General features: G+C 34.4%; 2 protein-coding genes and 1 long non-coding RNA gene across 3 annotated transcripts; 1 reads left to right on the top strand and 2 right to left on the bottom strand.

Annotated features, from left to right (window-relative positions):
• Positions 1-4,376: 4,376 nt before the first annotated feature.
• On the top strand, positions 4,377-6,288 carry LOC120206302. The gene is made up of 6 exons (XM_039205992.1): positions 4,377-4,492; positions 4,576-4,853; positions 4,927-4,979; positions 5,062-5,227; positions 5,409-5,510; positions 6,060-6,288. The coding sequence occupies exons 1-5, from the start codon at positions 4,377-4,379 to the stop codon at positions 5,462-5,464; spliced, it is 669 nt and encodes a 222-aa protein (XP_039061923.1). The 3' UTR covers positions 5,465-5,510; positions 6,060-6,288.
• A 3,323-nt stretch (positions 6,289-9,611) lies between these two features.
• LOC120206282 (putative tRNA pseudouridine synthase) lies at positions 9,612-10,699 on the bottom strand. The gene is made up of 3 exons (XM_039205982.1): positions 10,602-10,699; positions 10,363-10,489; positions 9,612-10,004 (listed from the first exon to the last, which is right to left on the bottom strand). Exons 1-3 carry the CDS (start codon positions 10,697-10,699, stop codon positions 9,612-9,614), a joined length of 618 nt encoding a protein of 205 aa, XP_039061913.1.
• Positions 10,700-24,844: 14,145 nt separating this feature from the next.
• On the bottom strand, positions 24,845-25,402 carry LOC120206303. The gene is made up of 3 exons (XR_005524100.1): positions 25,266-25,402; positions 25,104-25,139; positions 24,845-24,914 (listed from the first exon to the last, which is right to left on the bottom strand). It is a non-coding gene; the product is annotated as an uncharacterized LOC120206303 (long non-coding RNA).
• Between the last annotated feature and the right edge of the window lie 301 nt (positions 25,403-25,703).

The raw sequence follows: 25,703 nt of genomic DNA, 5'->3' as shown, positions 1-25,703 counted from the left end.
GAAGAAATTAACCTAACCGCATGATTTCTAGTTCACATGCATTTATTCAGAAAAACAAAAGGAAATAAATTAAAAACTAAAGCTTATTTCTCCTTTGTGTATACCTATGGACAGAGGTTCAGTACAGTCTTAGGTCAGGAGAATTTCTAGGGTTTATTATATGCAGGGTTTCAGTTCTAAGAGTAAAGGTACTCGAACTGTCCTTGTCGATGCCCCCTTGGGCTGTCAACCCTCAATCCTAGTCCATCACAGACTTAAGCGGACCGAGTTCAATTCGAGGGGACACATTTCTTTATGCCTGAAACGGAGAATAAATTCTCACGAAGACATAGAGCATATGAACCCCGAAAGCTACTTGTTAGGTCTGACATGGAGAATAAATTCTCACGAAGATGTCGCTTTCACTCCCACTTAAAAGGGACAAACTTGATTAGAAAGCTTATGTTATGCAATGCAAGTGTTGTGTGTGAGGAGAAATATTCAAACTTTTGACAAATAATTAAATGAAAAATTTAATATCTGAAAATAAAGTAAAAATAAAAAATATAATAAATATTATGAAAATCATAAGTAATAAAAATTAAATAAATGAATTTTAATTTCTAATTAATAGTGATAATTTATAATTGATTTTAAAGTTTGACCAAATCCTCAACAAAGTCGCCAAGCTGTCGTAACCGGTTTTCACCCGGACACGAAAATTTTACTCGGCGGGAAAAGTGATGTGAATAAATGGTTTTTAAAATATTTTTGGGAGTCGTCATCGGCCTTTTTGAGTCAGGTAGATGGAATACCTAAAAATTATCTTTTAAAAAAGTTTTTAAGAAAACATCTGTTAAAAGATAAACTGATCTGCGTTTAACCAAAAATTCATTCTTTTTAGAAATAAAAAGGGATTCGTGGTCGGATACATTTAGGGAAGGATTATCACCCCTACAATGCCCAAAATTGGTACTTTATTAATTATAAACTGTTTCTATTGTTAAAAATTTAAGAATTCAAAGATATATTTAATTTATAATTCGGTTATTTCAAATTTATAATTTTAAGAAAATATATTAATTTAATAAGATATTTATTTATTTAGAAATATCAGAAAAGAGCTTCTAGGTGCTTTAAGACAGCCCATTTCTTAATATTAAAAATAAATAAATATTAATAAAACATTTCTACTAATATATATAATTGATAAAAGTAAAATATTTATTTAAAAATATTAGAAAATGGACATCCAGTTGCTTTAAGACTATCCTTTCTTAATATTTAAATATTAAAAATAATAATTTTCTCTAATAAAACAATATGTGTTTTCTGGTTTTTATAAGTAATATTTATTTATTTTTTAAAGATTAGAATAGGACATCTAATTATTTTAAGACTGCCCTTTTCTTTGATATTAAAAATAAATAAATATTATTATTTAAACCAATATATATATATATATATATATATATACATATATATATAATAAAATAATGAAGGTAATAATTTACATATATTAAAAGTAATAATAAAATAACATTGTAAATAAATAAATAAATGAAATAAAAAAACTATAGTATTAAAATATAAATTATCTAAATTAATGAACATAACTTGAAATATAATTAATAATAGTAATTTAACTCTTAATTATTAATCAATGATTAAAATATCGATTATTAAAATTAAAAGCTCCAATTCGAAATATTATAAAACATAAATATTAACAATGTAATTTAACCTATATAATTATACGGGATTAAAATAAATATTAATTAAATAATAAGGGACTAAATCGGTTATTTACCCTAAATGTATATAAATACAGTTAATGGCTAAAATATGTTAAAATAAAATTTAAATACTAAATTGAATTGATTAAAAGTCAATTTCAGTGACTAAATTGTAAAGTGCATAAACTTGGAGCATTGCGGATGGGGTTTACCCCTGTGAGAAATTATAGAAATACCCTTACCAAAACGGCGGCGTTTTGGTGAGGCTATATATACCTCTAAACCGACCACAGGGCCATTATTCTCTCATTTCTCATTTTTTCATTTTCTCTCTAACAGAGAGAAATTTTTTTCTCTTTTCTCTCTAAAAACTTCGCCCGGAGAGATCAGAAATCGGCCGACAGCCGTACTTCGGCTCCGACACCGCCGCCGACCACCGTACGTGGTGGCCGAAATTTGATAAAATAGCCCTGAATGACCCCTTTTTTACTTTAAGGCCAAATATGACCTCTCTTTTTCCTAAAACCCTATAAATCTTCCTAGATCTAACAAAGACTGTTTGCTCTCTTTCCCTCGTTCGTTACTCTCAGTTGCTTTCAATATGTTGCTTGTTGTTGGTATTTGGAACCTTGCTGTTTGCTCGGGTGTTCTTGGTTGTTGTTGTAGTGGTGTTATTGTGTCTCTCTGTCTTTCGTTCTTCTCTCCGTTTTTCTTTTTTATTTTCTGGTGCTCCCCTTTTCCTTCGCAGGTATAGTGGCTTTTTATAACCACCATGGAGCCTTGCTCGGACCGGTCATGAAGATGGGTTTCGGTGAGTCACCGAACTTGTGGTGACTCACCGAAGAATGACGACGCGTGGAGGGGTCGTGGCAGCTGCTGAGGACGGCGGCATGGTGGTTGAAGCACCTGGCATTGAAAACGTCGGTAGCGTCGGTTGGACCACCTGGCAGAGGAAACGGCAGCCGCGTGGTGCATCAGAGGTGTCTGGAAACTCTTGAGATGGCGGCGATTGGGACGTGTGAAATCCTAGTTGGGTTTAGGGTTCTGTTGGGCTAGCTGTTCGGGCCTGTACTGGATTGGGCCACCGTGTCTTGGGCCTTATGGGTCTGATTATAATTAGGCCCCAATTTTGGGCCTTGTATATTTATATATTTTATATATATATATATATATATATATATATATATATATATATACATTTTTAATAATAATAATAATTTAATAATAATAATAATAAAAATAATAATATGAAAAAATTAATGTTTACAGACACAAGGTTTCCTTGGAGTTTCAAAATTGCATTTAAATTTATAATGGCGGCAATAGAAAACATAAAAAGGGTAAGATAAAAGAGAGAATTAAAAGAAATAACATACAGAAAGCATCGAGATGAGACTGAGAGACTTTGCGCTTAACCCTAACAATGACAGGCTTATCGGCCGTCGATTGAGGCGTTGCTGAAAAGCTTTCGCCGTTACTCGCCATGAGGATTGATTGGTTGCAAAGTGGTTGTTTGGGTTTTTCGTTTGGGAGAAAAGGGTTCTAAGATTGTCTTTCTAATTCTTCTGCTTGTACAAAATCGGGTGAGAAAAGCTTTAATAGCTGATGGCCATTGGCTTTTTACCTTTATTTCGTTAAATTGAAACAAGTATCTAATATAGCATGGTATAATAATATTTTAGTCCCAAATTTTATATATTCTATCAAATTTAGTTTCAATTCAAAATATTTAATCATTCATGTTTAAAAATTTCATCAATTTAATTATTTTTATGATATTATCGAATCAAACAAGTTCATCGAATCAAAGCAGTTAGATAATTACATTCTATCATAAAGAAATAATAAGTTATTGCTAAACAATTATTTTAACAGGAAAGTAATATAACATTTATGGGAGAATAACAAGCAATTTAGAAGAAAAAAGGCTAAGGTGATGTTTGTTTTTGCAGAGGTAAAAGGTTTGCAGATCACATCTGCATGCATATGCAGTAGAAGAGGTGGACCAAAAGTCTGCAGTCTACAAGAAGAAGACTGTTTGTTTTTTAACGTTTGCAGACTGCTAAAATAAACTGAAATATAAATAAATTGATTTTTTTAAACTTAAGAGAGTTTTGCAATACTGAAATTGAAATAATTTTAGTTTTATAATAATAAAATTTAAATAATCCATACAACTACAATAATAATTTTTTTTAAAATAAATCAATCCATAATTTAAAATAAATTTTTTCATATTTTAAAATAAATCAATCCATATTTTAAAATAAATCAGTCTATATTTTAAAATAAATCAATTCATATTTTAAAATAAATTTTTTCATATTTTAAAATAAATAAATCTATATTTTAAAATAAATTTAATTTCTTTAAAGAGATTTGAAGACCTTTGAAGACATAAAATTATGTCTGCACTAAAAAGACCTCACGCAGACGTTAGAAGAACTTCTGTCTTCTAAAAAAACAAACGGTATGCGAAGCCCAATATCTACGCATGATCTATACAGTACTAACATAATAATTTTACAAACCTTATCATTTTTTTCTGTGTTTGGCTCTTATAAAACACCAAGGTCAACGTATTTTGTTTTACTGTCAATGAAAAAGGAAAAGTAAAACACGGTAAAATCAGAAAAGGATAAGTTGTTTTCCATCTTTCTCATGTCCCTTGCTCCACAACGAGAAGAAACTTTGTTCTCCCGTCCCTTGCTCCACATAGAAAAATCGATCGATCCAGTGGCCTCACTGACCGGCGAGACAGGCGGTCATCTTCTCAGGTATCTCTCTTTTCATCTTCTCCCTTTTCATCTGGAAGTACAACAATAAGCAATGCTCTACCTTCCTTGTTTCCTACTGGCAGTGCTCCCCCCCTTTCACCAAGAAGTGCATCTGGTTCCCCTCGTATAAAAAAACAAAGGGATGGTCCTTCAAACTTAGGTTCTCCACTGAAAGTAGTTAGCGAGCCTGTGAAAGAGTTCATACCTCAGGTTTACCGACAACAACCCACTTCATCAACCCATCCGATGTACGGAGCTCCATTATACCCAAGGGTCGGTGGTCAACCCGCCGCTCACGGCGTTCTCCCTACTGCAACCCGAGCCTCTTCTTTCCACCAGACTTCTGCTCCTTCAACATCTTGTAAACTATATCTCCTAAAAAGTTCTTTTTTATTATTATTTTTTTCATTTTTCCTAATTATGTTTTGTGGCAGCTAGATTGGGCATTAGAGTTTCTTTGAAACCAGAGTATCTTATTACTCCTCTGGTAAGCTTCCGGTCGCTTCCTTTTGGGGTTTTAATTCAATGAATAAGTTTATCTTATTAATCAATTTGCCATTTTGTTGCAGCCTCAATTATCTCCTCAAGTTGCGGATATTCCTCGAAGCAATTTCCAGTTTGATTTCGACTTTGAGAGGAAAATCTTGGCTAAAGCGGAAAAAAGAAAGCATGAATTGGAGCAAGCTTGGCTTGGAAAACTTTGCTTCAAAGCCAACCGAAACCACTTCTTCAATGGTACGCTGTTATTCACTTTCCAGCTACAGTTTTTGACTTTCTTTTATGTATTTCATTGACATTTTAACCTGTATGTGCGATGTTTTGTCTTTAATGATGTTGTTTTGATGGAATTAGTTCATATTTGTTGAGCTTTAAGGGTTTATCTTGTATGAAAAAGAACAATAATTTGAATTTGCAGGGTGCAAATTCAGACCATGTGGTGAGCAAATAAATTGCCTCTGGACTCAGCCGTGATGCAGTGATGGTTGCGGTTGCAAATTATGGCGACAATCCAACCAAGGTATGTTGGCATATATTGTCGCACCAATGTACTAGGAAAACCTAATGAGTTTACTTGTTATCAGAACCTAGCGTATGGACTAATTATAGCCACAACGTAAAACTTTGTCGGGTCTGCCATGAAGTATTCTTTACCTGATCATATTTTTGTAATGTATGTTAGATTTGAATTGCTTACTTGATTATAGAATTTCTAATGCTTGATATTGGGATACATATTCATGGTGAACGAATAGAATCCTGTCTACCTGCATTTTATTGACCAGCCAAAGAGTAATTTTGGTTTAATGTGGCCTGCTCAGCTTCTTTTCAGCTACTCTGTTTTATTTTTCTTTTGGCACCATAAATGTAGTGACCCATGACGTAGGTACCCTTATATCATGTTATGGAAGCACGGAATAAGCAGCCTTGTAATGGGTAAAAACTAGTCCAATTGCTTTAGCTTGAGTAGTTTCAACAATTCTTCTGGATATTCATCTGGCATTTTCAAAATGTTCATTAAAGAATCTTCTTTCTCTTATATCGTTATGTTGCTTATTTACTTCCTTAGGTTCGGGAATTTATCACCGGCTACATCCTACTGCGAGAAATGGGATTCTCAGCTAACAATGTGGCCGAAGCATTACTCATGTATGACAATGACACAGACAATGCATTGACACATTTCCTTAACAGCGCATCATGAGTATGATGTAATCGATTAAATAGTTTGTATGCCAATGAAAACTGGAATGATGCTATACCATTGATTTCCGTGTGTTTTGCTGCTTTAAACATAGTGTACAAATAGTCATTCAATAATATTTGTCGTCTCTAATAAAGGATATCTCTTTGGTGTTAAATGCATGTCTTTTATTGTTTCCCTAGATTATTGTTCTGGAGAATTTGCACACTGTTGCCTATCATTTTCCATAGATTTCGAAGGCAAAAACTTCAAAATCAGGGTAGCTGGAGCAAAGATGTAATCATTTTAATTATACTAGAACCTTGCAATCAACTTCATTGTATATTCGGCTTGAGCCTGATGTATTAATCCAAATGATATCATCTCTAGAATAAATCATGTCTAAGCTTTTCTCTCTCAAATAAAAGAATAAACTTGTACAAGTCTAAAGAACTAACAAGTAGAAAGAATGGATCATGTAAGCCTCATAAACTACATATAGAATATGTATGCTTCTTTATTAAAAACAGATTCTGAAAACTGTTTTCAAAAAATTAACCTAACAGTGTAAAACATTTTACAATGTACCATCCAAACACTGGAAAATGTTTTCTGAAAAATGATTTACATTTCTGTAAAATATTTTCCAGATTTCATTTTCCAGAAACTGTTTTAAGTGAAACAAACAGACTCTAAATTAATATAATTTATAAATATGAAAGATTTAATTTATTAAATTATTTCAAATTAAGACTAACTGGATAGAATATATAAGTTTTGAGGATAGAATATATAAGTTTTGAGGATAAAAATTATTATTATACTGTATCACATTATTATTTCATTTAATATTTAACCATCAATGCTATATTTGTAATAATATTTTAATTAAACAATTAAATTATACTATTTTAAAAATAACATATTTATAACTGAATTAATAATTGAGTAACCTATAATGTATGTTACTAAAGTTAAGAATAATCAATCTCTTTAGTTCCCTCTGAATTTCATTAAGAAAATTCACATGGTGTGTTGTGAACATATCACTTGATATATATTAGTTTTGTAGATCCATTCAAATATATAAAAATTAAATTAGCAAAACAAGAATTAGGATTTGGCATTCCTTGAAGGATTCCACAAATGGAACAACAAAACAAACAGGGTGGAATACATTCCTGAAAAATATTCAAACCATAAACCACAACAGAGCTCTTTACCAAAATTTAGCACTCTTAACAAATATTCTAAACCTTGCAGGTCCAAATATAGAAAAGGGTATGCATTATCCTAGCTTAGCAGAACGTCGGTGAACCTTCCCATTTTTCCGAACTTCTGTGATCTTCCCTTCATGCATCAATTACCTCAAATAAGTTCTCCGACCAAGCCATAACTCCAACTTCAATACCCTTCACTTTCAGGATTTTAGATTCATCTGATCTGACAGAGAATCAAAGAATGATTAGGCCATTATCATCACCTCGGAAAAACACTTTATTATCAACTTGTGTGAGCACTACACTGTTTTATAGGTTCACTTCTGATGCAGAAGTTGTTTGCCTAACCGGCAACTTTTCCTTCCACTCCTTCCAAGCATTCCTGACGTCATTCAACTCCACATCGGGAATGCCCGTGTTAAAATCTTAATTTTCGACCCTTCTTTCCAGGGAGATTTGGAAGGGTCCAAGAATTTTGAAACTTGTGGCAACATTACAGATGCGTAGAACTTGTCGACTTCCTTGAGGATTTCTTCCGATTCAACCATTGCCAGCATTTCAGTTCTTGTTACACTACCAGGTATATTCCTCAATATGAATGTGTTCCCCCTCAAAATTAGAACTTCAGAGGGAGCAAGTGGAAGGACAACCTTGAGAACTTGGCTAGTGATAATGTTAGAATATCTCTCGGTAGCAACTTGAGCTTCACAGCTATGGCAGTTCCGACCATTTTGCTGATCTGCACAATATACAGCATTTAATGTTATAGACTTTGTCAAACAGTATGCAAAAAAAGTGCATGCCACCCTAAGCAACGTACATCCTAATTCAGTGATTTAAAAGGCTTTACCTGATACAACATGAAAGACTCCCCAAATGGAAATTTCAATGTAATTGACAACTGTCGTTTTCGATGTCAAAATAAATTCCTTATTCTTAATCAATAAATAAAAGAAGTACGTAATATAGAGAAGTAAGAGTCGATTCCACAGGGACTTAGAAAATTATAAATTTCTGTATGATTTATTTATGCCAGGCGTGAAACAGTAAAAATGGAAGAGAATTTTGGTAAGAAAATATTAAAATAATAAAAGCGATTAAATAAGTAAAAGCAATTAAAGTAAAAATAAGAAGATGAAGATTGTGAATAAATACGGTAAAAGTAGCCTCAAGCTTCGCTTTGACTCAATTTCCTTATGATCATCGAATAAGGTTTTCTCTTCGGGATTCACGTCGGTTGCTTTGTCTACAAGGGTTATCCCGTGACTCTATCTTGTATATCGAATACTCAAGGCAATCTTTGATTCCGGCTTCGGTAATTGATTCTAACAACATCAATTGTTGTAGATCAATTACCGTTTAAGTTCATGGCGTCTGACTCGGATTGTTGCTTCGATAACCGTCAATTCCGATCTCAATTCCCTCTTGACGAAGCTATCTCGCCAAGTGTGTTCCCAAGAAGTCAAATTGCTTTCTATAAGCCGAATCTTCCTCCCACACATTTAATAGCAACAACCTCTTGACCAAAGTTAATCTTTGATTTTGAAAACTGTTTTGATTTTGAAAAATAAGTACAAAGATTGAGAGAGATATTCTGAAGATATTAAGGGTCTGTTTCAATTCTCCCGATGGAATTGAGTCATCGCGACAGCTCTCGGCTTATGAAAAGTTTAGCTAAGCATGACAAAAGTCATACTTAGCATTTTAAAAAACAAAGCTTGAAAAAATGAAAAAATTGAAAAAAACTTGAAAAGTAAAAAGAGAAAACTTTTATAAAAACTAAAGAGAAAAGAAGAATGTAATATGTATGATGAGTTTAGGCTTACCCCAAGTGGGTATTTATAGCCTCTCAAAGTCTAAAGGATAAACAAAGAAAACAAATAAAATAATCCTAAAGATAATTGTTTTTTAATTTAAATTCAAACTTAAACTAGTCTCCTAATGCAACTCTGCTCGTCAATCTTCTAAAAGACGTCGGAGAAAGTCTTCTAGAAGCCGTCACTGACTGGACCTTCTAGAAACCGCCATGTCAGCCTGCGTCGTGCCCATGTCTCCAGTTGTGACCAAATAATAAAAAAATGCAGAATTCACCCGTTTTATCACAAATTCTTGAAAGGAATGACCTGTACAAAAACAAGTATAATACAACCAATTCAGCGGCAATAATTCCACAAAATTTAAGAAATAACGAGCAAAGATTAACGATTTTAAACACTCATCAGTAATCAAATCCCATTGAATTCTCCAGCTTTCCACAAAAACATCGAAATTTTTTTCTGAAGTGGGAAGCGGTTATTCTATCCAACTCGTCAGGCTCATATAACCATCTTGCTTTAACTACCTTGGGCTTTTGATCCTTCAAGCCAGTGCCCTGATTGTCACTAGAGACAGCCAGAAGTTCATCGATACCACTTGACATTTCCACACTATTTACTGTAGTTGTTTCATCAATCATGGAATCTTCCTCTACATCACTTTCATCCGACTCAGAAGTTGATGTTTCTCTATGAGATTTAACTCTTGGTGGACGGCCATTTCTGGCAGTTTGCCTAGGAGGAACTCGTCTGCTGTACTTGGCTCTTTGAGTATAATTATGGAAAGGGTGTTCACCCTATAAAGTATCCAAAAGATATAAATATCGATAAGAGAGCAATTTCTAGTATAACTGAAATAATAGACATGAACAAGTGTTAAATTATCCCCCAAAATTATATGTCAAAACACACACCAGAAAAATGAATCATAAGAGAACAATGAACTAAAATAAACATGTCTAATGTGAGGCAAAATGTTAGCGAAACAAAAGCTTAAAGGTGGTTTTCAACTGATTCCATTCAGAATGCCCTCTCCTTTAAGAAAAAGCAATTAACAAATACAACTTGATATCACAAGCAAACGTGAGTCAACGATGGCAAGAAGCACAAGGGTAAGAGAAAGAGAACATTTGATACCTCAAAATAATTTAATACACTGTTGAAGTCTGATATATGATAAATAGTTTCAGCATCTGTGAAGTGACTCTTTATTCCAATGATTTCAGCTGGTAGAAGGTACGAATATTTCCAGAGATTGCATTCTCTTCTTGGATCAAAACTCCTAAAAGAAGGGGGATAAAAATGAAATAATTATGTAAAAAATGAAGCAAAACTAAAACAAATGACGTGAAAATTAACAACTTTATTCCAATAGAAACTAAAAAGAAGCAGACAACAAACCGAAGCTCTCACCTTTGCGAAGGTAATATACCGAAGACTCTAATATTTTCAGGAAGATAAGATTTAACGTAGTTAGCCAGAGCAATGCCATTGGGGTTTCCCTTCCAAGCATCTTCAAGTATCTCCAATTTCAAGGATGATAGGGAAGCGGTGTTGGGTTAATGAACATTGCTCTTGTTGAAGAATCAAACCTATAAAGCTCTAGATTCAATGAATAACAAAGAGAATGAATAGTAGAATGTGGCTCCCTTATGAAGGTGAACGATAAAGATGATGATTGTGATGATGAATTTGTGGAAAATAGATGGATAAGTGTCCTATCGAACCCTCATAGTCTCAATGAAAATGCAAACTCGATAATATAACTCTAAGTTTCCTATCAAACCCTCATAGTCACAATGAAAAGACAAACTCGATAATATGGCTCTAACCAACCCTCCAAGTCGCGATGAAAATGCAAATTGGAGTGTGAAGATTAATCTCCCTCACAAGAACTTGAAAGAACTCCAGGAGAAGAAACTTCGAAGGCACAAGGCAATCAACACTTGCAAAAACGAACTCTCGTTGTATTATTAATCAAAGAAATCTGATTTACAAAGTTTAATGAAGCATCTTTTATATAGGGGATGAGTTATAAAGGTCCTAAATAACTAATGAATAAAATAATAACAAATTAAACATGTTTTAACTCTAATTCCTAATAAAATAATAATAACTAAAAATAATGTTTTAACTTAACCTTAATTCCTAATAAAACAATAAATCTAATCCTAAAATATAATGCATCATCCTATATTAAATTATATTACAAATAATCAATATAAATATTGAAAATTCGTAATATTTACAAAATCACTTATTAGTCTCGTATAGGAATTTTTGCATGCGCTGTCTTCACTAAAATGAACGTATCTTGAGTTCTCGATATCAGATTGATGCAATTCAAGAACCGTTGGAAAAATAAGAGATAGACAGTTGTATATACAGAAGACATGTTGACCAAATAAGATCAGGATCCCATTCAAAAAGTCTTCACAATTATGCTATTGTTCTGGTCTTCTTTTCCAAGGCTTGGACGAGTGGATCATTTGGAAGAGTTATTAATTCTTCCTTTGATGTGAGCCTTGTGATGCATGTATCATCCTCCCTTTCTTAAATAATATTCGACCTCGAATCTGAAACATTAAAGGGAGCAACATTAGAATAGATTAATGATTCATTCACATTATGCTTACCGAATAGATATGCTTTAAATCTTCGAGACTTTGTTCTTCTAATAGGTTCGAGTAGAAACATTAGTCCAAAGAAGCATGTATTATGGACTCTGGTGCATGCATCATTCCCCCACTCCTCAAAAGTATTAGTCCTCGAATATGAAAATACAAAAGAGAGATAATTAGATGCGTTGAAAGGAAATTTTGTGAAACATTTACCAGGATCAATGTGATGTGTATTTATGCGTTTGAGTTAAGGTTTCTTCTTTGTAGGAACTCATTTCTTGTAGTCTTGAAATCCTATTTTACATACTAGTCTTGTAATATGATGTTTTTTAACCCCCCAGACCGATGCGGGTAATCAGATCCGATCTGGGTTGTCACATTAGGGTCACCGGAGTGACCCACTGTAAAAATAGCGAAAAATTTGAAACTTTTTATCAGAACATGTAAACTTATAAAATCATTTGTCTATATTTAAAAATAAAACAGATTTCCAGAATCGTATATAAATCAAAATACAATTACATGCCCCCTAATCACATGTATCATACTCTGCAACAACGCCAGAAGAACTCCCTTACTGAAGTCGATAGATGCACTGATAGATTCTTTTAACCTGCAATGTTAAGTAATAGAGTGAGCTTCGGAAAGCTCAGTAATACAGAACTACCAGATGATGCTGAAGAACATGCATATACAGATAAATATATATTTCCTTATTGTTTCTGAACATTTACAAATTTTCATGCTGACCAGAGATCCTACTGATATTTCAGGTAGTAACGGACAATGAGCTTTCAGTTCAGAGAAATATTTCGGATGACTGAATTCAGGAGATCAGAATAGGTTATCTAGTGTGTTCTCGCAAAACCAATGAAAAGATACATATATTTTCTTTTAAAATAGTGGCAGTTCAAAACATATTTTTATTCAAAAACTATATTAATCCATCCAACCAAACACACCATAATGTGTAGGTTCCCCAGAACCATACACCACCAACACACCAAGTAAGGCCCTGAGCACAAAGTAGAGGAGCCTGCAGTAACGGTAACGATAACTTCCTCCAACAACACCCTCCCATAAAACATTTATCAAAAACCATAGTAATCCCTCCAACCAAACACACCATAATGTGTAGGTTCCACAGAACCATACACCCACTAACACACCATAATGTGTAGGTTCCCCAGAACCATACACCCACCAACACACCAAGTAAGGCCCCGAGCATAAAGCCGAGGAACCTGCATATATAGTAACCTCCAACAATACCCCCAAATAACAATTTATCGTCCGTAAACAGATATATCAAAAATCAAAACATAAATTAGGTCAAGTATCATATTAGAAATCAGGTCAAGTAACAGATCAGAATCCAAGTCAAGTATCAGATCAGAATCCATGTCAGATATCAGATCAGAATCCATGTCAAGTATCAGATCAGAATTCAAATCGAAAATCAGATAAAATATTCATGTGAGTAGGGAACACACCAGAGTTTATGGATATTATTTAGAGGGACTGGATAATCTTATAAGGCAGAGAAACACATATCTTCAGTATGTCAATAGAATGTTGGAATTTCGAATCACCATGGGAAGAGTTCATTAACTGACGAAATCACCGGTTATTCAGAATGTGACTTGGCTGATAAGGAATAAATGAAGATTCAGAACATTTACAGTCTATGTCGATTGATTTCATTATCAAACAACTTCAGATGAATATCTCCAAGAATTAATGCTTATCGACTGGTCAATTCATTGTCATTACAGGGTATTTACATTTTAATACCGCAAATTCTAGTCTATATATAATCTTCAGAATCATCGCTGAATAAATCTTCCAATGTCTTTATTTCATGTTCACGCTTCCACTATATCATGAAATGCTGACGTGCTTGATTTGTAGTTCACTGTCCATAAGAACATTACATCATGTATGTTCATTAACGTTTCCAGACTCATCCACATCATTTACTTAATCCTTAATCCTTGAGGCTACTTAGTTCATTTAGCATTCAAGTCCATTCTAGTGATTTCGGGTTTTTCTAGGGTAATCCAGACGTTTCTTAAATTCGTATACATACTGTACTTCCGTTTAATTCAATTTGGTCTTCGTGGTTTATTTGTCTAATGAATATATATTTCTTAGTACTGAAGGCGATATGGAGTTGGGCTGGGCTGAGTACTTCAAAAATTATCATCGAGCCAAACTTGAGAAAACGAACACGCATTCAAGTAATATCTATGTCATTTAAGTATTGACATAGCTTTAGGGTTGAACTATTCACTTAAATTATGTTCCATTACTTTTAAAGGTAGTCCAACACCTATGCTTACTTGGAATCCAAGACATTTACTTGGTATAGGCCATAAGGGTATTTTGGTCATTTTTGTGTTCAGTTTTATTCTAATCATTACAGAGCTCAAGGATATCCAATCATTCCTGAGCTTGGTGATATTCTTGGGACATTTCCATTACATGGGTATTTTGGTCATTTTATAGATCCAATGTATTTTAATCCTTTCCTTCCGTCTGATCTTACTATTAAATTCAATATTATCAGTTATTTCAGTCATTTCGAACAATTATGACAACTGGACACCCCCGATAAATTATTCTTCAGGTATTTACTCATTACTCGGATATTTTTGGGTCAAGTGCTTTCTCAGATTTTACAAACAGAATATCAGGAATTTTCCTGCAGTAAGTCAGGATCTTAACAATTACATCCGTACTTAATCGATTTAAGTACGAATCCTCTAAGTATTTTCTCATTCAGAGTCAACTCAGACTATTCTACCTCTTAAGGGTATTTTCGTAATTTCTTAACCAAATAATTTCAATATTAGCTCTTAACGAAAATAATTATAATTTGGAGATCCTATAATTAATTGTTTTCTCGAACACTCTCTGATATGAAAATGATTCCCTTAACAGACTTCTAGTATCCTTCATAAACCCTCATAAGACTAAAAACCGGTTATCCGCATTTCCTAAGCAAAACTAGCATTTCTTATGCACATCAGTATTTTTATTAATTGTTTTCTCGAACACTCTCTGATCTGAAAATGATTCCCTTAACAGACTTCTAGTATCCTTCACAAAACCTCATAAGACTAAAAACCGATTATCCGTATTTCCTAAGCAAAACTAGCATTTCTTATGCACATCAGTATTTTTATCAGATCAATATGTCTGTAAAATCCTCTTATCTAACTTCCATATTCAAATCTTGTCTTTTTATAACACAAGGGTATTTTCGTAATTTTACCCTACCGGAGTATTCTTATAATTTCTCACCCAAGTACCTTTAACATTTAACCTTTGATAAAATAAATTATAAGTTGCAGATACAAGGCTGATTTCTTTATCACTAATCACAAATTTGTAATTTAATCTAACAATTCCTCAATCTCTTATATTAGTCATTGGATCCGTAATTAGTTACAGAATTTCTACCACATCATATCGAGTGTATAAATTATTCAACTCCACCAAAGTGACCAACATTATCTTGTTCATGCATTTATCAATATAAACATGTTCCATAAAGCATAAAGAGGTAGTAAAGTATTACCTCAATTTTCGTGAAATACTGATCGACCATAAAAATTCCATTCGAACGCCTTTGATCTTCAATTCAACTTCCAATAATTCCTCAGATACATATCAACATAAATTATATCAGAAACGAAGCTTAATTGCGATAAACGGATCGAATCGGATGATAAATCAAATAAAAACAACTTACCGGGTTTGAATTTGGTGAAACGGACTTCGAATTCAGGACGTCGAAAGCATAAAATATGACTTTTCACAAATTTGGAATTTTCGGTCAAAATCAAAGTCAACAGGGTTGACTGCCAATTTCGAGGCCTTCGGGTCTGAATTTTGAAAAACGGAGTGCGGAATCGGATTTGGAACGTCGAAAAATGTCAGGATAGGTATACTCGGTCAAAGTCAAAGGTCGTTTAATGCCCGGTCAAAGCCGGTCAAAGTTTTGGTCAACAGTGGTCAACGGTCAACGGGTCGGTTCAATGGATCGGGTCGGGTCAACGGGTCGGGTCGGGTTGTGACCGGTCAAAACAGTTCCAAAACTGGTCAAACCAGTCACTTTTTTCTTCCCCACACGCAGTGGCGGCGCGTGAACAGTGCTAAATTCCCAGAAAAATTCTTAAAAATTATTTTAAGCGATTTCGAGATACTTACAAAGCTCGGTTCACAATTTTGAACGGCGAAGAGCTCGATTTCAACAAATCAGAAACTTTGACCGCTTCACCTCCTCACGTGCCGCCGTCGATGGAGACCAAGGATGACACCGGCGGACTCGGAACGATGCAAGTAACACGATGGTGCGGGAGGTGTCGTAAACGGATGCTCGGATCGTCGTGAATCGATGAAAAACCAATTGAAATTGAGTTATTACCGACGATACTTCCGACTGAAATTAACGACGAACGGAGATGATTCACGATGAAAGGTTTGAGGGGTTTTGTTTCTCGGTTGACAACGAACACGATGGTGGTTTTGGATCGTCGATCGGAGGTCGGACGGTGAGTAGATCGGAGTTGAAAGAGGGGTTGACGGGAGAGGAAAAACTGGAAAAATTTCCAGAAACATACAAGAAATTAGGGGTTTATAACATCTCATAATTAAAAATGGTTAAACCAAGAGTTTAGCCACAGAACTTCCTGCACTTCATAAAATGGTCTACTAACTTTAAAATTTTGCAATTTAACCCACTGTTTCTTTCAAAATACCAAATTAAATCCACCACTTTATAATTTCTTAATCTTAGCCCCTAAATCGGGGTATTACAATTCTCCCATCTTTAAAAAGAATTTCGTCCTCGAAATTCATTCATGTCACATAATTGCAGAAATAAAACTTTCATCAGTTCTCTCATATCTTTAAGTAGCTTTTACAAAAGTACGGATCATCCACTAATCCTTAACCAGCTGAGCATACATTCATATCATAACTTTTCCTCATTTCAATAAAAGAATCCGAACAGCAATTTCCTTGAGTAATCAATTCAGTCTTTGTCACGAGAATAGGCTCATAGTGCAGTAGTATATCCAAATTTTATTTCCGGAGTCGAGTCAGAATTTCTCAGATGAATAACTCTCACATGGATCGTGAGGTACTTCACAGCGTTTAAACAGATGTTACTGGTATTCCTTTTTGTACAAGTATAGCCTTAACATATAGAAACTTTGGTTTACTCGCTACAGATAGGGACTCAGCCCTGGAGTTCTGGCTCAGAGAGGTACGATTGTAGTCTAGGGGCATGTACTGATCAGACATATTTTGACATTCGACCGGCCGGTCTATCTTGAAAAATTTTGACTCAAACCATAGCTCTGATACCACTAAATGTAACCCCCAGACCGATGTGGGTAACCCGATTCGATCTGGGTTGTCACATTAGGGTCACCAGAGCGACCCACTGTAAAAATAACGAAAAATTTGAAACTTTTTATCAGAACATGTAAACTTATAAAATCATTTGTCTATATTTAAAAATAAAACAGATTTCCAGACTCGTATATAAATCAAAATACAATTACATGCCCCTAATCACATGTACCATACTCTGCAAAAACGCCGGAAGAACTCCCTTATTGAAGTCGATAGATGCACTGGTACGATTCTTTTAACCTGCAATGTTGAGTAATCGAGTGAGCTTCGGAAAGCTCAGTAATACAGAACTACCAGATGATGCTGAAGAACATGCATATACAGATAAATATATATTTCCTTATTGTTTCCGAACATTTACAAATTTTCATGCTGACCAGAGATCCTACTGATATTTCAGGTAGTAACGGACAATGAGCTTTCAGTTCAGAGAAATATTTCGGATGACTAAATTCAGGATATCAGAATAGGTTATCTAGTGTGTTCCCGCAAAACCAGTGAAAAGATACATATCTTTTCTTTTAAAACAGTGGCAGTTCAAAACATACTTTTTTTCAAAAACTATATTAATCCATCCAACCAAACACACCATAATGTGTAGGTTCCCCAGAACCATACACCACCAACACACCAAGTAAGGCCCTGAGCACAAAGCAGAGGAGCCTGCAGTAACGGTAACGATAACTTCCTCCAACAACACCCTCCCATAAAAAATTTATCAAAAACCATAATAATCCCTCCAACCAAACACACCATAATGTGTAGGTTCCACAGAACCATACACCCACCAACACACCATAATGTGTAGGTTCCCCAGAACCATACACCCACCAACACACCAAGTAAGGCCCCGAGCATAAAGCCGAGGAACCTGTATATATAGTAACCTCCAACAATACCCCCAAATAACAATTTATCGTCCGTAAACGGATATATCAAAAATCAAAACATAAATCAGGTCAAGTGTCATATCAGAAATCAGGTCAAGTAACATATCAGAATCCAAGTCAAGTATCAGATCAGAATCCATGTCAGATATCAGATCAGAATCCATGTCAAGTATTAGATTATAATTCAAATAAAAAATTAGATAAAATATTCATGTGAGTAGGGAACACACCAGAGTTTATGGATATTATTTAGAGGGACTCGATAATCTTATAAGGCAGAGAAACACAGATCTTCAGTATGCCGATAGAATGTTGGAATTTCGAATCACCATGGGAAGAGTTCATTAACTGACGAAATCACCGGTTATTCAGAATGTGACTTGGCTGATAAGGAATAAATGAAGATTCAGAACATTTACAGTTTATGTCGATTGATTTCATTATCAAACAACTTCAGATGAATATCTCCCAGAATTAATGCTTATCGACTGGTCAATTCATTGTCATTACAGGGTATTTACATTTTAATACCACAAATTCTAGTCTATATATAATCTTCGGAATCATCGCTGAATAAATCTCCCAATGTCTTTATTTCATGTTCACGCTTCCACTATATCATGAAATGCTGACGTGCTTGATTTGTAGTTCAATGTCCATAAGAACATTACATCATGTATGTTCATTAACGTTTCCAGACTCATCCACATCATTTACTTAATCCTTAATCCTTGAGATTACTTAGTTCATTTAGCATTCAAGTCCATTCCAGTGATTTCGGGTTTTTCTAGGGTAATCCAGACGTTTCTGAAATTCGTATACATATTGTACTTCCGTTTAATTCAATTTGGTCTTCGTGGTTTATTTGTCTAATGAATATATATTTCTTAGTACCGAAGGCGATATAGAGTTGGGCTGGGCTGAGTACTTCAAAAATTATAATCGAGCCAAACTTGAGAAAAAGAACACGCATTCAAGTAATATCTATGTCATTATAGTATTGACATAGCTTTAGGGTTGATCTATTCACTTAAATTGTGTTCTATTACTTTTAAAGGTAGTCCAACACCTATGCTTACTTGGATTCCTTAATTAATCCAAGACATTTACTTGGTATAGGCCATAAGGGTATTTTGGTCATTTTGGTGTTCAGTTTTATTCCAATCATTACAGAGCTCGAGGATATCCAATCATTCCTGAGCTTGGTGATATTCTTGGGTCATTTCCATTACAGGGGTATTTTGGTTATTTTACAGATTCAGTGTATTTTAATCATTTCCTTCCGTCTGATCTTACTATTAAATTCAATCTTATCATTTATTTCAGTCATTTCGAACAATTCTGACAATTGAACACCCCCGATAAATTATTCTTCAGGTATTTACTCATTACTCGGATATTTTCGGGTCAAGTGCTTTCTCAGATTTTACAAACGGAATATCAGAAATTTTCCTGCACTAAGTCAGGATCTTAACAATTAAATTCGTACTTAATTGAGTTAAGTACGAATCCTCTAAGTATTTTCTCATTCATAGTCAACTCAGACTATTCTACCTCTTAAGGGCATTTCCGTAATTTCTTAATGAAATAATTTCAATATTAGCTCATAACGAAAATAATTATAATTTGGAGATCCTATAATTAATTGTTTTCTCGAACACTCTCTGATCTGAAAATGATTCCCTTAACAGACTTCTAGTATCCTTCACAAACCCTCATAAGACTAAAAACCAGTTATCATCATTTCCTAAGCAAAACTAGCATTTCTTATGCACATCATTATTTTTATCAGATCAATATGTCTGTAAAATCCTCTTATCTAACTTCCATATTCAAATCTTGTCTTTTTATAACATAAGGGTATTTTTGTAATTTTACCCTACCGGAGTATTCTCATAATTTTTCATCCAAGTACCTTTAACATTTAACCTTTGATAAAATAAATTATAAGTTGCAGATACATGGTTGATTTCTTTATCACTAATCACAAACTTGTAATTTAATATAACAATTCCTCAATCTCTTATATTAGTCATTCGATCCGTAATTAGTTACAAAATTTCTACCACATCATATCGAGTGTATAAATTATTCAACTCAACCAAAGTGACCAACATTATATTGTTCATGCATTTATCAATATAAACAATATTCTATAAAGCATAAAGAGGTAGTAAAGTATTACCTCAATTTTCGTGCAAATATTGATCGACCATAAAAATTCCATTCGAACGCCTTTGATCTTCAATTCAACTTCCAATAATTCCTCAGATACATATCAACATAAATTATATCAGAAACGGAGCTTAATTGCGATAAACGGATCGAATCGGATGATAAATCAGATAAAAATAGCTTATCGGGTTCGAATTTGGTGAAACGGACTTCGGATTCAGGACGTCGAAAGCATAAAATATGACTTTTCGGAAATTTGGAATTTTCGGTCAAAATCAAAGTCAACGGGGTTGACTGCCAATTTCGAGGCCTTCGGGTCTGAATTTTGAAAAACGGACTGCGGAATCGGATTTGGAACGTCGAAAAATGTCAGGATAGGTATACTCGGTCAAAGTCAAAAGTCGTTTAATGCCCGGTCAAAGCCGGTCAAAGTTTTGGTCAACAGTGGTCAACGTCGGTCAACGGGTCAGGTCTGGTTGTGATCGGTCAAACCGGTTAAAACAGTTCCAAAACCGGTCAAACTGGTCACTTTTTCCTTCCCCAAGCGCAGTGGCGGCGCATGGGGGCACGTGAACAGTGCTAAATTCCCGAAAAAATTCCTAAAAATTATTTAAGCGATTTCGAGATACTTATAAAGCTCGATTCACAATTTTAAACGGTGGAGAGCTCGATTTCAACAAATCGGAAACTTTAACCGCTTCACCTCCTCACGTGCCGCCGTCGACGGAGACCAAGGATGACACAGGTGGACTCGGAACGATGCAAGTAACACGATGGTGCGGGAGGTGTCGTAAACGGATGCTCGGATCGTCTTGAATCGATGAAAAACCAATTGAAATTGAGTTATTACCGACGATACTTCCGACTGAAATTAACGACAAACGGAGACGATTCACGACGAAAGGTTTGAGGGGTTTTGTTCCTCGGTTGACAACGAACACGATGGTGGTTTCGGCTCGTCGATTGGAGGTCGGACGATGAGTTGATCGGAGTTGAAAGAGGGGTTGACGGGAGAGGAAAAACTGGAAAAATTTCCAGAAATATACGGGAAATTATGGGTTTATAACATCTCATAATTAAAAATGGTTAAACCAAGAGTTTAGCCACTGAACTTCCTGCACTTCATAAAACGGTCTGCCAACTTTAAAATTTTGCAATTTAACCCACTGTTTCTTTCAAAATACCAAATTAAATCCACCACTTTATAATTTCTTAATTTTAGCCCCTAAATTGGGGTATTACATGTTTAGGTTGAAATTGAACATAGAGTCGGCTACTGTTGGCTTTCCTTATGATTGCTTCATATATTCTCTCCATGGTTTGACTCGTGTGTGGCGAGAATGAGTGTTGAAAAACCATGTCAACTGATTTGTGAAAGTAATCCCTTAAGTCTCCTAAGTGTGGTTTATGAATTAAGAATTCTCGGGAAGAGATTTTTGGACTGCAAAACCTTCGTGGTAGTGAATCGTCTACTGTGTTTTGCTTACCTAGGTCTTTTACTCACTTAAAGGAGTTGTGTTTAGTATGGATGACAACTTCAAGAGTCTTGTGACTCTTTATTGATATGATATATTGATTAGGGCTTTCAGGTGGTAACTCAGGGTCACCTAGTACTATTTAACAACTCTTGGTGATTGAAGATGGTATGGGCCAGTCCCATGTTGCTTTCACTTTTTCATCATGTTTCGTGACGAAACATCTTTTGGATTTTGTAATTAATGACCTCTTTTGCTTTTGCCCTCTTTCTCAACTTTTTATTTTTTTTGCTTTCCCTACCTCCTCACAAATTCTCATTTGATCTTTCAGGATTTCTTTTGGTGGCTTTGGCCTAAGAGTGTAAGGTTTACCATTTAGGTTCAAAGTGTATTTGTTCGCCTTACTATAGTAGGTAACATCATTGTCGTATTTTCATGATCTTCCCAGAAGGACGCGAGAAGCTTGCATTGGAATCACGTCACACCAAATTTCATCACAATACTTGCCGATCTGTAGTTTGACTAGGCATTGTTTGGTGACTTTCATCTCAGACTCTTTATTAATCCATTGCGAACAATATGGTTTTGGATGTTGTTGACAAGGTAGGTTCAGTGCCTCTACCAAGTAGCTACTCATCATGTTTGCACAACTTCCATTATCAATGATTATGGAGTAAGGTTTACCTTGTATCAAATATTGGGAATGGAATAAGTTTGTTCTTTGAATATCAGCTTATTTCGTATCTTCAGTGCTTAAAAACCGACATATAACCATACAATTAGATCTAAAAAATTGTCCTGGTTCAAACATCCTGAAAATCACAACACTTAACGAAATATTTAAAGTAAAATAAAAATAAAAGAAAGAAAATTCAACAAAGAAAGAAACCTCACAAGTCACTCCAAGAAAGTAACACAATAAAAGGCAAGTAAATCGATCTTGTACTCTTTAAAACTCACTTTACCAAATAGTCTTCCACATTTCGTATCGGAGTTTGATTATTAGCAAAGGCGATAAGAAAACCTAAAAGCTCTAAGAGACCAAACAAGGTTTAGACTCCAAGAGAACGAGAATGCAAAGAAGGAAGAAGTGTGCAAACTCTTTAGTCCTACTAACACAAGAAAGATAATGTGTTAGCTATTGCAAAAGAACAATAAAAAGGAAAAACAAAAGAACCTAAAGCACTAAGAGTCAAAGAAAAAAAAAACCAAACCAGAAACCTAGAAAAAACTAGGTCAACTTGAGCAACGTTTTTGAGGGGGTTACTGATGTCCAAAAATTTTGGAAAAATTCTTGATTGTTGTTAGATGTATGTAGAATATAAATTTTTAGAACCAAATATCTTCAGTAGTATCCAATAAACTGTGTTGAACGGTGAGTCCTCAAACAATTTGTTTTTCGTGATTGCTTTGTTCGAAGGTGTTATTGATCTTCCAAAATTCTGATTTTTGTGTTAATGATCTTCAATATATTTAGTTTCAATCTGGAAATTTCACCACGAAATTCCTCCTGTATAATTTTCAAGAAATTCGACAAGATTCTAGACCGAATTTGCCGATGAAACTTGAACGATGTATTTGAAGGCTCTAATGAACTCCAATTGGGGTGAATTTTGGACTGAAGATTACTCTTAGGATGAATATGAGATATGTATAAAATTAGCTCTAAATAAATTCGTTTGCAATTTTTCAATTTTTTATGACTTTTTTTTGGCTTTATAATTTTTTTTAAATATCAAACTAAAAGAATGATTTGAATCTAAATTAAAATTAAATAAAAAGAACATGAAACGATGAATATTTTGTGAACTAGCTCCGTTGGGGTACCTTGACAATTTTGTGTGCAAGAACAAGCAAGATTGCTTGATTCTTTCCAAGAATCGACCCAAATCTGATACCAATTGATAGGGAAGCGGTGACGGGTTAATGAACGTTGCTCTTGTTGAAGGATCAAACCTAGAAAGCTCTAGACTCGATGAAGAACAAAAGGGAGATGAATAGTATAAGGTGGTTCCCTTATGAAGGTGAACGGTAAAGATGATGATGGTGAGGATGGATTTGTGAAAAATAGATGGATAAGTATCCTATCGAACCCCTCCTAGTCGCAATGAAAAGGAAAACTCGATAATATGGCTCTAAGAGTCCTATCGAACCCTCCTAGTCGCAATGAAAAGACAAACTCGATAATATGGCTCTAACCAACCCTCCTAGTCGCGATGAAAATACAAATTGGAGTGTGAAGATTAATCTCACTCACAAGAACTTGAAAGAACTCCAGAAGAATAAGCTTCGAAGGCACAAGACAATCATTACTTGCAAAAAGAACTCTCGTTGTATTATTAATCAAGGAATTCTGATTTAGAAAGTTTAATGAAGTCTCCTTTATATAGCGGATGGGTTTCAAAGATCCTAAATAACTAATGAATAAAATAATAACAAACTAAACATGTTTTAACTCTAATTCCTAATAAAATAATAATAACTAAAAATAATGTTTTAACTTAACATTAATTCCTAATAAAATAATAAATCTAATCTTAAAATATAATGTATCATCCTATATTAAATTATATTACAAATAATCAATATAAATATTGAAAATTCGTAATATTTATAAAATCACGTATTAGTCTCATATATGAATTTATGCATGCGGTGTCTTTACTAAAATGAACGTATCTTGAGTTTCCAATATCAGATTGATGCGATTCAAGAACTGTTGGAAAGATAAGAGACAAACGGTTGTATATACAAAAGACATGTTGATCAAATAAGATCAGAATCCCATTCAAAAATTCGTCGCAAGTCTGCTGCTGTTCTGGTCTTCTTTTCCAAGACTTGGATGAATGAATCATTTGGAAAAATTATTATTTCTTCCTCAGCCTTTGTGATGCATGTATCAAAGGAGATCATTGTTGCCAAAGAGTGAACTTAAAATATCCATAGACAATACAAGTTTCAGCGCCAGCAACCTCAAATCAATCATATGCAAATTGCTAACGAAAAACTTTTATCGGTTCGGCTGCTTCTGGCCCAGGCAATATAGTGCAGATTCTCGTAGTTTCTGTCACGGATTCCTCCAGCCTTGAAAATTGCAGTTTCCAGTTCTTTTTCAATAGCTACATTACATCATTGCAATCTTTAGTATGTTCCAGACCTCATTCTAGTTAATTTCCAAACTTAAAAAAAAACCCTTTTTTTCAAGCTATCCGAAAAGAAGAAATTAGACAATATTTTTAAAAGAAAACAGATATATTTAATTCCAACCAATGAGGAAAAGGAGAAAAAAAGGGGGAAGAGCAGCTTACTAGATAGTTCGTGTTCATCTCGCTGCAACTGAAGACCTGTAAAAGACAAGAAAAAAGAAAATACAGTGTCAATGATGAATTGGGAACAGATTGAAAACAAATTTCAATGATTGGGTTATGTTTATATAATGATAAAAAGTGAAGGGAAGGGCGAATAAGGACCTCTGTAGCCGGTACCGACGTAGCCGACCCTCATGACGACCTTCTTCTTGCGAAAAGGTTCCCATTTGGAGGCGGAGAGAGGGAGGGGCGGCTCCTTTTCTTCTACAGAGTATTGAGCAGTGCAAAGGATTCGAAATGGTAATTGAAGATACTCATTTTTTCATTTTAATATTATTTATATTATTATTATTATTATTATAATTATAATTATTATTATTTTATTATTAATAAATATTATTACATGCCCAAATTACATTTTACAAACCCAAAGCCCAATAGCCCGAAGCCCAGATGGCCCAACAGTGACCCAAAATTGGTGGCCCAGATCCAGAAGCCAAAGCAAAAACCCTAAACCCAGTTAGGGTTTGTATCTCAGCCAGCCGCCGCCTTGCTTCTCAGCCGTTGGATCTAACTTAGATCCAACGGTCCAGATGGTTC

Source organism: Hibiscus syriacus, unplaced genomic scaffold (assembly GCF_006381635.1).
Source record: "Hibiscus syriacus cultivar Baekdansim isolate YM2019G1 unplaced genomic scaffold, ASM638163v2 tig00013680_pilon, whole genome shotgun sequence".
Taxonomy (NCBI): Eukaryota; Viridiplantae; Streptophyta; class Magnoliopsida; order Malvales; family Malvaceae; genus Hibiscus; species Hibiscus syriacus.
This window is presented reverse-complemented; position numbering and strand designations above follow the sequence as displayed.